General features: G+C 37.4%; 1 protein-coding gene across 9 annotated transcripts in view; it reads left to right on the top strand.

Moving 5' to 3' along the window:
* FAM149B1 (family with sequence similarity 149 member B1) overlaps positions 1-12885 on the top strand; it is a 62844-nt gene that overhangs the window by 11747 nt on the left and 38212 nt on the right. For 7 of the 9 annotated variants that reach the window (XR_002825135.1, XM_004383236.2, XM_023737686.1 and 4 more), the window contains exons 2-3: positions 7251-7355; positions 9099-9228. Coding sequence is in view for 8 of the 9 variants with exons in the window: in XM_004383236.2 (XP_004383293.1) it covers positions 7251-7355; positions 9099-9228 (235 nt within the window). In the remaining variant the exon portion in view is untranslated. Of the gene's footprint in view, positions 1-7250; positions 7356-9096; positions 9229-12885 lie in introns of those variants that run through there. The other 2 variants (XM_023737688.1, XM_023737689.1) reach the window with 2 other exon arrangements.

Genomic DNA, 12885 nt, shown 5'->3' with positions numbered 1-12885 from the left:
TTCTCTGTCAGTTTTCTCACTCCATTTGGTGCTTGGCTGAGTTCTTTATCTCTTCATTTGATGTTTTAGGGTTTCAGGATTGTTGTATTCTCTGTTCAGCTTAGTTTTTCGGATCTTTGCTGTGGAGGGACGGCGTGGTGCTTCTGCCTAGTGCTCCATTTTGCCGGAACTCCCAGTTGTGAGGATTTTTGTTTACTTTATGTGGAGGTAATCCATACTGAAGGCTTTAGTCTTTGATCTTCATCAGTAAGTGCTTCAAGTCCTCTTCTTTCAGCAAGCATGGTTGTGTTATCTGCATATCTCAGGTTATTAATGAATCTTCCTTCAATCCTGATGCTGCATTCTTCTTCATGTAGTCTAGCTTCTGAGGTTATTTGCTCAGCATACAGATTGAATAAGTGTAGTGAGAGGATACATCCCTTCTGCGCACCGTTCCTGACTTTAAACCAGGCAGTATCCCCTTGTTATGTTTGATCAACTGCCTCTTAATCTATGTACAGATTCCTCATGAGCATCATTAAGTGTTATGGAATTCCCATTCTTCACAATATTATCCATAATTTTTTGTCATCCACACAGTCGAATGCCTTTTCATAGTCAGTAAAACACAGGTAACCGTCTCTGCTTTCAGCCAGGATCCATCTGACATCAGCAATGATATCCCTGGTTTCACATCCTCTTCTGAATCCAGCTTGAATTTCTTTGAATGATCTTCAGCAAACTTTTACTTGTTTGTGATATTAATGATATTGTTTGATTATTTCTGCGTTCGATTGGATCACCTTTCTTTGGAATAGGCGTAAATATGGATCTCTTCCAGTCGGTTAGCCAGATAACCATCTTCCTGATTTCTTGGCATAGACGAGTGAGCACTTCCAGCACTGCATCTGTTTGTTGAAACATCTCAGTTGGTATTCTGTCAATTCCTGGAGCCTTGTTTTCCACCAGTGTCTCCACTGTAGCTTGAACTTCTACCTTCAGTAAACAAAAAGATGGTAGGCACTTATTGGGCCAGAATTACTGTCCCAGGATAGTTCTATTTCTTTTTTTCTATTGTTGAGTTGATGTTGTTGTTGGTTGTTGTTAGGTGCTGTCAAATGGGTTCTGACTCATAGCGACCCAATGTAACACAGAACGTAACACTGCCCAGTCCTGTGCCATGCTCATAATCGTTATGTTTGAGTCCATTGTTGCAGCTACTGTGTTAGTCCATCTCGTTGAGGGTCTTCCAGTTTTTCGCTGATTCTGTACTTTACCAAGCGTGATGTCCTTCTCCAGGGACTGATCCCTCCTGACAGTATGTCCAAAGTATGTAAAATGTAGTCTTGCCATCCTTGTTTCTAAGGAGAATTCTGCTTGTACTTCTTCCAAGACAGATTTTTTTTTGTTCTTTTGGCGTCCATGGTATATTCAATATTCTTCACCAACAACACAATTCAAAGGCATCAGTTCTTCTTCAGTCTTCCTTATTCATTGTCCAGCTTTTGCATGCATGTGAGGTGATTGAAAATACCGTGGCTTGGGTCAGGTGCACCTTAGTCTTCAAGGTGACATCTTTGCTTTTCAACACTTTAAAGAGGCTTTTTGCAGCAGATGTGCCCAATGCAATGCGTCTTTTGATTTCTTGACTGCTGCTTCCATGGGTGTTGATTGTGGATCCAAGTAAAATGAAATCCTTGACAACTTCAGTCTTTTCTCCATTTATCATGATGTTGTTTATTGGTCCATTTGTGAGAATTTTTGTTTTCTTTATGCTGAGGTGTAATCCATACTGAAGGCTGTAGTCTTCGATCTTCATCAGTAAGTGCTTCAAGTCCTCTTCACTTTCAGCAAGCAAGGTTGTGTCAGTGCAGGTTGTTAATGAGTCTTCCTCCAATCCTGATGCCGCATTCTTCTTCATATAGCTGGCTTCTTGGATTGTTTGCTCAGCATACAGATTGAATAGGTATGGTGAAAGGATACAGCGCTGACACACAACTTTCCTGACTTTAAACCACACAGTATCCCCTTGTTCTGTTCAAACGACTGCCTCTTGGTCTGTGTCCAGGTTTCCCATGAGCACAATTAAGTGTTCTGGAATTCCCGTTCTGTGCAATGTTATCCATAATTTGTTATGATCCACACAGTTGAATGCCTTTGCATAGTCAATAAAACACAGGTAAACATCTTTCTGGTATTCTCTGCTTTCAGCCAGGATCCATCTGACATCAACAGTGATATCCCTTGTTCCATGTCCTTTTCTGAATCTGGCCTGAATTTCTGGCAGTTCCCTGTTGATATACTGCTGCAGCCGCTTTTGAATGATTTTCAGCAAAATTTTACTTGCATGTGATATTAATGATATTGTCTAATAATTTCTGCATTCAGTTTGATCACCTTTCTTGGGAATAGGCATAAATATGAGACTCTTCCAGTCAGTTGGCCAGGTAGCTGTCTTCCAAATTTCTTGGCATAGACGAGTGGACACTTACAGCACTGCATCCGTTTGTTGAAACATCTCAATTGATATTTCGTCAGTTCCTGAAGCCTTGTTTTTCGCCAGCACCTTCAGTGCAGCATGGACTTCTTCCTTCAGTACCATTGGTTCCTGATCATATGCTACCTCCTGAAATGGTTGAACATTGACTAATTCTTTTTGGTATAATGAGACACTGTGTATTTCTCCTATCTTCTTTTGATGCTTCCTGCGGCATTTAATATTTTCCCCATAGAATCCTTTAATATCACAACTCGAGGCTTGAATTTTTTCTTCATTTCTTTCGGCTTGAGAAATGCTAAGCATGTTGTTCTCTTTTGGTTTTCTATCTCCAGGTCTTTGCACATGTCATTATAATACTTTACTTTGTCTGCTCGAGCCACCCTTTGAAATCTTCTGTTCAGTTCTTTTACTTCATCATTTCTTCCTTTCGCTTTAGCTACTCGATGTTCAAGAGCAGGTTTCAGAGTCTCTTCTGACATCCATTGTGGTCTTTTCTTTCTTTCCTGTCTTTTTAATGGCCTCTTGATTTCTTCACATATGATGTCCTTGATGTCATTCCATAACTCATCTGGTCTTCAGTCATTAGTGTTCAACGCACGCCAATTCTATTCTTGAGATTGTCTCTAAATTCAGATGGGATATACTCAAGGTCGTACTTTGTCTTTCCTGCACTTGTTCTGATATACTTCAGTTTCAGCTTGAACTTGCATATGAGTAATTGATGGTCCATTCCATAGTCGGCCCCTGGCCTTGTTCTCACTGATGATATTGAGCTTTTCTATCATCTCTTTCCACAGATGTAGTCAATTTGATTCTTGTGTATTCCATCTGGGAAGGTTCGTGTGTATAGTTACCATTTACATTGGTGAAAAAAGGTATTTGCAATGAAGATGTTGGTCTTGCAAAATTCTGTCATGCAATCTCTGGCATCGTTTCTATCACCAAGTCTATATTTTCCAACTACTGATCCTTCTTCTTTGTTTCCAACTGTTGCTTTCCAATCACCAGTAATTATCAATGAATCCTGATTGCATGTTCGATCAATTTCAGACTGCAGAAGCTGGTAAAAATCTTCAGTTACTTCATCTTTGGCCTTAGTGGTTGGTGCGTAAATTTGAATAATAGTTGTATTAACTGATCTTTCTTGTAGGCATATGGATATTATCCTATCACTGACAGCGTTGTACTTCTTGATAGGTTTTCATGTGTTCTTTTTGAGGATGAATGCAACACCATTCCTCTTCAAGTTGTCATTCCTGGCATAGACCGTATGATTGTCCGATTCAAAATGGCCAATACCAGTCCATTTCAGCTCACTAATGCCTGGGATATCCATATTTATGCATTCCATTTCATTTTTGACAATTTCCAATTTTCCTAGACTCATACTTCGTACATTTCACATTCTGATTATTAATGGATGTCTGTAGCTGTTTCTTCTCATTTTGAATCGTGCCGCATCAGCAAACAAAGGTCCTGAAAGCTTGACTCCATCCACGTCTAAGGTCGACTCTACTTTGAGGAGGCAGTTCTTCCCCAGTCATCTTTTGAGTGTCTTCCAACCTGAGGGGCTCATCTTCTGACACTGTATCAGACAGTGTTCCACTGCTATCCATGAGGTTTTCACTGGCTAATTCCTTTCAGAAGTAGACTGCCAGGGCCTTCTTCTTAATCTCTCTTAGTCTGGAAGCTCTGCTGAAACCTCTCCACAATAGGTGACCCTGCTGGTATCTGAATACTGGTGGTGTAGCTTCTGGCATCACTGCAACACGCAAGCCCCCACGGTACGACAGACTGACAGCCACACAAGGGTGTTGATACTCCCAAAAATTAACTTTCTCAAAAGTTTCCTTTCTAGACGAGTCAAAATGATGTAGATAATGAAGATAAAATGCATCTAAATGAGAGTAAATTCAAAGCAATTTTTATTTTAGGTGTTATAATGAGGAAAACTGTCAATGAGATAGACTGACACAGTGGCTGCAGCAGTGGGCTCAAACATCACAACGATTGTGAGGATGGTGCAGGACTGGCCAGTGTTTTGTTCTGTTACATGTAGAGTCACTGTGAGTCAGAACAGACTTGACAGCACCTAACAAAAACAATGATGATCTGTTTTGTGGCAGTCGCTTTAGTTTTCTCCCTAACTGTTCCACATTATAGATGTTAAAAAGAGTTTAGAAAAAGTGATTTTCAACATACAGCCTAATGTTTTTTAATGAAAAATTTCAAACATAAGCAACCATATAGAGAGTAGTACAATGAACCCCCATATGCCCATCACCCATATTCAACGGTTATCAAAATTTTAATATATATGCTTTGTCTATCTTCTTTGTTAGCTTTTTCCTTACCTTCTCTGTACCTCACCTGTGAAATAGAGAAAGCAAAACCCCAGGCACTATCATTTTACTGGTGTATACTTCAGTATGCATCTCTAAAAATTATGGATAGTTTCTTATGTGACCACAGTGCTATGATCAAATTTAGTAATATTTCCTTATATTAACTAATTCTCAGTTTATAATCAGATTTCTTTGGTAGTCTAAGAAAATGTCTTAAGTCTGTTTCATCATTGGAGTCCATATCTTTGATCCCTAACACTATCTCAAAGATAAGTTTTTTGTTCTAGAAGCACTGGGTAAGAGATGTACGTATAGTTCTGCACAAACCCATTCCCAGCATTAGAGAAATAATTTAAAGTGCAAGCTTCACTGACTGGGCCCTTAATTTTTTCTTTATATACAAGAACAGTACAATTCACTAAACACTCAAAATATTCATTTGCTTTGTGATGCTTCATAGCCAGACTACTTGGATTTGAATCCTGGCCCCATCACTTACTAGCCATATGCCCTTAAACAGGTTATAAAACCTATCTGTGCCTCAGTTTCCTTTCCTTTGAAATAAGAGTATTAGAAATTTATAACATACATTTGCATAGTAAAGGCCCTGGGAAGACCTATAATAAAGAACCGTATGTAACTTTGTTTAACCTGTTTTCTAAATTTATTATACTATAGAATTTTGTGGGGAAGGAAAAGCCTACTTTCAGTGCTTAGGACTGGACCATATGATAATTGACCTTATGATTTATTCCAGTGTAGATACTGAACTTTCTAGAGCAGAACTGTCCAATAGAAATAGAAGCCACATATGTAATTTTAAAATTTCTAGTAGCCACATTAAAAAAAAAAAGTAGAAACAAGTGAAGTTAGCTTTTTAAATTGTGGTAAATATACACATTACAAAACATTTGACATTTAAACAATCTTCATATATACAGTTCAGTGACATTAATTATATTTCATGTTGTTCAACCATCACCATTATACATTCTCAAATTGTACCATCACCCTTAACAGAAGCTCAGTGTCCCCTAAGCACTGAGTCTTCCTTTCAAAATGCATTTTTTTAAACTTTTTATTTTGAAATAATAATAGACTCACAGGAAGTTACAAAAATAGTGCATGGAGTCCCAGCTTCCCCCAATGATGCATCTTATTTAACTATAGTATAATATCAAAGCTAGGAACCTGATATTGGTATGACTACAGACTTTATTCAGTTTTCATTAGTTTTTATACGTACTCATTTATGTGTGCATTTGTGTGTGGTTCTATACAATCTGATTCCATTTATAGATTTATGTAACCACCACCACAGTCAAAACACAGAGCTATTCCATCACACCAAGGAACTTTTTTGTATAGCCTTTTATAATTGCACCAACCCTCATTCTTGTTTCTATCCTCTGGTAACCACGGATCTCCACCTCTATAGTTTTGTTGTTTTGTGAATACACTCATTCCTCACTTATCGATTATGGTTAAGTTCCAAAGAACAGGTCATTATGCAAAAATCTGTGTTACGTGAAAATGGAGGACAACAGATCACAAAATGGAGGATTACTACATTATTACATAACTGTAAAATTATATCATTACATAACTGCCAAACCACAGAGAATCATGGCCCAGCCGAGCTGACACATAACCTTAACCATCACAGCCAATATTACTCTTGCGTTGCCCCTTGGCATTCTTTGATGCCAGACGAATGTCATTAATATGCAAAATAGTCGATAGTAGCTTTTTTACTATTGTTGTAAATGCAAAATGTCAGATAATGAGATAGTCGATAAGTGAGGAGTAGGTGTATTATATAAATGGAATCAGACAGCATATAACCTTTTGAGATTGGCTTTTTTCACTAAGCATGATGCCCTTGAGATCCATTCAAGTAGTTGCATGTATCAGTACTTCACTCCTGTGCTGCACATGCAGGTTGTCTCAGAGGCAATCCTAAGATCTCAAGCATCTACAAGACTACTAGGATGAGGACCCCAACCAGTAGCATCAACCCATCTACGGGTGCTACGCCCATGTAGTCCGTTTGAGTTGTACGCACAAGACACTCCTAATGTGTTGGCAAATTAAGACCATTTTATTACTCACAGAATGCAGACAGCAAACAACAAGAACAGTTCCATGATGAGCTGGTCCCCCCTAGGCTCAAAAGCTGAGTGGAGATAAAATTAATAAGATATTATACTTTTCTTCTTTTTGTACTAAGACTTTGAAATCCAGTATATTTTACACTTAAAGCACATCTCAGTTCTGACTAGCCCCATTTTAAATGCTGGTGGCCACCGTATTGGACATTGCAGTTCTAGAGCAGCAGAAAGTAGGTAACTGACTTCTAGATCCAGTTACTGAAAAGTATGTATTTTTTCTTTACAGGAAATATAACTTTCTCTTATCTTTCACAGGAAAGAACTAACGCAGCGTGCTCTTCATCATCATCCCCTCCCAGAGCGACTGGGTGAAATTTCCTCCACTAATGACAGCCATGAAAAAGACACATGTTCCCAAAGGTAGTAACACAGTGTACTTGTTTGCTTATTGCTCTTGCTAATGGCACAGGTTTTGCTTTTTACCTTAGGACTGATATCAAGCTTTTTAGCTTAGCATTGTACAAATGAAGTAAGAATTTTTATTACATATTTTCAGTACTTTATTCTGGAATAGGTAATGGCAATAACATCATACTTATTTTCATAACTTTTGAGAAGCAGTTTTTTGAAGTAGTTAAAAACATAGATTCAGGAGGAGTCTGACATCTGATTTATAATCCTGGCTCTGCCACTTACTTAGCTGAGTAACATTGGGCAAGTTACTGTATTTTTCATAAATAATGCCCCCACCTAAATAACACACCTGCACATATAATGTGCAGAAATGATGAAATTAAGTAAAACAGTTTTGGCACAGCACACCCATGCGTATACCACACACGTCTCATGACATTTCCAGAAGTGAATTTTGGCCTCATTCACTCGTCCTCCCATATTACACGTACATCACAAGATTCTGTTCATTTTCGTTTGTTCTGTTCATTTTCTTTAATCTCCTGCTTATTCGTATAAAAACAGCCTGAAAATGTTACTTTTGGTCATAATTGTATAATAAAGATATAAGCCCTGGTCAAGAAGTCATGGACCGAGTTTGGTAGTACCCCAGTAACTGGAAAAGCAATCAAAACTGTGCGTTTGTTTCTATTAAAGTTGATAATTATAGCGCATTAGCTCAACAGTCTAATGCAAGAAGATTACCAGATCATCTTAAGTGAAACCATTAAGTTATGTTACCAAAAAAACCAAACCAAACCTGTCACTGTAGAGTTGATTCCAACTCATGGTGACCCTATAGGACAGAGTAGAACTACCCCCATAGAGTTTTCAAGGAGCAGCTAGTAGATTTGAACTGCTGACCTTTTGGTTAGCAGCCAAATGCTTCACCACTTGCGCCACCAGGGCTCCACTAAGTTAGTTTAATTATGTCTTCTTAGTGTCAGTCAAAGTTAGCAACATGTAAAAAAAAATTGGCATAGTGTACGTATGAAAATAACACGTGGGGGGATTGTGCAGTTTTCAAAAAAAAAAGTATAACACACATGTTATTTGCAAAAAAATATGGTACTTGATAATAGTATCTCTTATAGGGTGTTGTGAATATAAATGAGATAAAGTATTGTACAGCTTGGCACAATGCTGGTGTATTATAAATGTTGAGTAAATATTACCTGCCTTTATTATTTGAAGAAATAGTACAGAGGAGATTGTAACTTAAAAGAGCCCTCTAAGAATAGGTTATTATAGTAGAACTTTAGAGTCATAAAATCTGGGTTTCAAAACCTGGAACTAAATCTCAGATTCTTTGTTTTAAAAATGGGATTAATTGAGTTCTACATCAACAGGTTGTTGCAAGGATCAGATGAGGTAGTATCTGTATACGTGCTTGGTAAACTGTAAAAGTGTTTAGATACTGCTGTTGACATTTCTGAAATGTCTTTAGTTGTCAGGAGTGTATAGGTGGATGTTAAAGTAGTCATTGTAAACTATTACTAGACTTATTTAGAATGACTGCCATCGATTCTGTAGGAATTAGGTAGACTTCTTCACGATGCTCAAATTTCAAGTTCTTTGTTTACTTTTGCCTCTGAGGATATATCAGTACACACAGTTATCACCTGACAAATTGCTGAGTAGTTAGTTCTTCAGAAATTTGAGGAAATATGAAAAGTTTTCTGTTTTCTCTCCTTCTGACTATGCATTTAGTGAGTCTGACATCACACAAGAATCACCCATTACATCGGCCGACACTGGGAATTCAAGGTCTGCATTTCTGAGTTATACAGGCACAGGAATCTCCACTGAAGGCAGCTCGGACTTCTCCTGGGGATATGGTGTGAGTTGTATGTTATCCATCTGGTGGCGTGCTTGGGAGACCGTTCTGGATATTATGATTTGCTAGTTTTGTCAGTATATTTCATTCCTTTACTTTCCCGCATTGTTTCTAAACATTTTATTACTTAAATTTACCACTACTTATAATAGTTGTAAAGAAACATCAATCCTTACCCTCTTTTAGTATTTGTTTTGTTTTATGGACGTAGTTATTGTGACTTAGAGATAGACTTAAACAATTGTAGGTTAATATGGATCCGGGCTGTGGACCCACTCCTTCTGCTGGGCCTAGTCCACTAATCTGTAGTCTCTCCACCACTGATATGTTGTCTTGTTTAAAATGTGCTTGGCTTTTTTCACTTACCATAATGTTTTCAAGGGTTATCATTGGTGTAGAATGTTATCAGTACTTACTTCCTTTTCATGGTGGAATAATATTCCAGTGTATGGATATACTACATTTTGTTTATCATTTCATCAGTTGATGGACATTTGAGTTTCCACTTTTTGGCTATTATGAATAATGCTGCTATGAACATCTGTGTGTAATTTTTTCTGTGGGCATATGTTTTCATTTCTCTTGTGCATATACCTAGGAGACAAATTGCTGGGTTATATGGTAAGTCTATAGTTAACTTTTTGAGGAATAGTTTTTTTTTTTTTTTTTAACATTTAGTACAATGATTATGATTTTTTTTCAAGGTTTCCTGTTAATCTGTAAATATTGTTGATCTTTTTCTTGTATTAAATAAACATTTCATTGCAGGTATAGTCACAGCTATGTCAGAGTAGATAATTCCTTTGAAATGCATTATTTTGTTTCTAAGGTTGCATCTTTAGTTAATGAAATTCCAGTTTTAAGATCAAAGTTGCAATTGCTGCATAAATTTAGTAAATTTAAAAAATTTTGATATCATCTCAAACTTACAGAAAAGTTGCTAGTAAAAAGATCTTCTTTTCCTTTACCAATTGAGAGTATGTTACAATATGATACCCCTTACACCAGATATTTTAGTATTTCCTGCAAACAAACACATTCTCCTACATAGCTAGAATAAAAACCAAAAATCTGTTGCTGTTGAGTCGATTCTGACTCATAGCGACCCTATAGGACAGAGTAGAACTGCCCCATAGACTTTCCAAGGAGCAGCTGGTGGATTCAAACTGCTGCCTTTTTGGTTAGCAGCCCAGCTCTTAACCATTGCGCCACCAGGGCCCTTGTAACTATAATGCAACCATCAAAATCAGAAAATTAAAATTGACAGGTTACTACCATTTAATCCTCAGACCCCATTCAAATTTCAGCAGTTGTCACAATAATACCCTTTATAGCCAAACATCAGTTCACATTATCATTTTTGTTTAGTCTCCTTCAATCTGGAACAGTTCTTAAATCTGCAGTATCACATATATGAGCTTGTTTTTCTCATTGCATTCTATCAGGTGGCACACAATTTTTATTTGTCCCATTATTGATGATATTCACTTTGATAACTTAGTTAAGTGGTGTCTTCCACCTTAATTGTTCTGTTTTCCTTTGTATTTAAAACATATTTTGTGGGGAAGTACTTTGAGATTATCTGTCTTGTTTCTCATCAAACTTTCCACTTATTCATTTATTTGCATCAGTGTGGACTCATGGATTCCTGTTTTATTCATTGGGTTATAATCCACCATTATCATTATTTATTTTGATGCTCAAATTATCCCACATTTGGCCAGTGGAAGCCCTTTCAAGCAGGCTTCTATGTCATTTTGACATGTTTTCATCCTTCTTTAAACACTAGTTTTCTGGCACCAAGATATTCCAGGCTGATTTTGTATTTTCCCTGCCTCAGTCCTAGATACAGCCACTTCCTCAGGGAGCCCTGGTTTCTCTTAGTGAAGAACAGTAATTAGAAACCAAGATTTGGGTGCTAAGTGTGCTCATTGCTTTTCTGGTGTCAGTAGTTCCCAGGATATCTCAATGGACAGAACTAGGAAATATATATATTCCTTCTATTCCAATCTGACATGACAAGGTTGACTCTAGTTTTATCCCATTTCATATTTGTAACTCATTTCTCTAACAGTGAGAAACCTAGTTCTCATTATCCTTAATATATTTGTTTATTTGGTTAATCCCATCGAATGTAACCAGTCTACTACTATTACTGGTGATTGGAATGCAAAAGTTGGAAACAGAAGAATCAGTAGTTGGAAAATATGGCCTTGGTGATAGAAACAATGCTGGAGATTGCATGATAGAATTTTTCAAGACCAATGACTTTTTCATTGCAAATACCTTTTTTCAACCATATAAATGGCAACTATACACATGGACCTCACCATATGCAATACACAGGAATCAAACTACATCTGTGGAAAGAGACAGTGGAAAAGCTCAATATCATCAGTGAGAACAAGGCCAGGGGCCTACTGCAGAACAGACCATTGGCTGCTCATATGCAAGTTCAAGTTGAAGTAGAAAATTAGAACAAGTTGACAAAAGCCAAAGTATGACCTTGAGTATGTCCCACCTGAATTTAGAGACCATCTCATAAATAGATTTGATGCATTGAACACTAATGACTGAAGACCAGATGACTTGTGGAATGACATCAAGGACATCATAAACGAAGAAATCAAGAGGCCATTAAAAAGACAGGAAAGAAAGAAAAGACCACAATGGATGTCAGAAGAGACTCTGAAACCTGCTCTTGAACATCGAGTAGCTAAAGCGAAAGGAAGAAATGATGAAGTAAAAGAACTGAACAGAAGATTTCAAAGGGTGGCTCGAGCAGACAAAGTAAAGTATTATAATGACATGTGCAAAGACCTGGAGATAGAAAACCAAAAGAGAACAACATGCTTAGCATTTCTCAAGCCGAAAGAAATGAAGAAAAAATTCAAGCCTCGAGTTGTGATATTAAAGGATTCTATGGGGAAAATATTAAATGCCGCAGGAAGCATCAAAAGAAGATAGGAGAAATACACAGTGTCTCATTATACCAAAAAGAATTAGTCAATGTTCAACCATTTCAGGAGGTAGCATATGATCAGGAACCAGTGGTACTGAAGGAAGAAGTCCATGCTGCACTGAAGGCATTGGCAAAAAACAAGGCTTCAGGGACTGATGGAATACCAATTGAGATGTTTCAACAAACGGATACAGTGCTGGAAGTGCCCACTCATCTATGCCAAGAAATTTGGAAGACAGCTACCTGGCCAACTGACTGGTAGAGACCCACATTTATGCCTGTTTCTAAGAAGGGTGATCCAACTGAATGCAGAAATTATCAAACAGTATCTTTAATATCACACGCAAGTAAAATTTTTCTGAAGATCATTCAAAAGCAACTGCAGCAGTATATTGCCAGGGAACTGCCAGAAATTCAGGCCAGATTCAGAAGAGGATGTGGAACCAGGGGTATCATTGCTGATGTCAGGTGGATCCTGGCTGAAAGCAGAGAATACCAGAAAGATAGTTACCTGTGAGAGAATAAATTTCTGTTTTAAGCCACTAAAGTTTCACTCTTGGAAACTAGTGCAGATAGCTTCACTAGTAAATTCTATCAAATATTTATTGATTTATTTTTCTATCAAAATTTAAAGAAGACATAGTAACAGTCTTTCAAAAACTCAAAAAATGGAGGAGGAACACTTCCCAACTCATTCT

The sequence above is a fragment of the Trichechus manatus genome, unplaced genomic scaffold (assembly GCF_000243295.1).
Source record: "Trichechus manatus latirostris isolate Lorelei unplaced genomic scaffold, TriManLat1.0 scaffold00106, whole genome shotgun sequence".
NCBI lineage: Eukaryota > Metazoa > Chordata > Mammalia > Sirenia > Trichechidae > Trichechus > Trichechus manatus.
The sequence above is the reverse complement of the archived record's forward strand: the minus strand, read 5'-3'. Positions and strand labels throughout refer to the sequence as shown.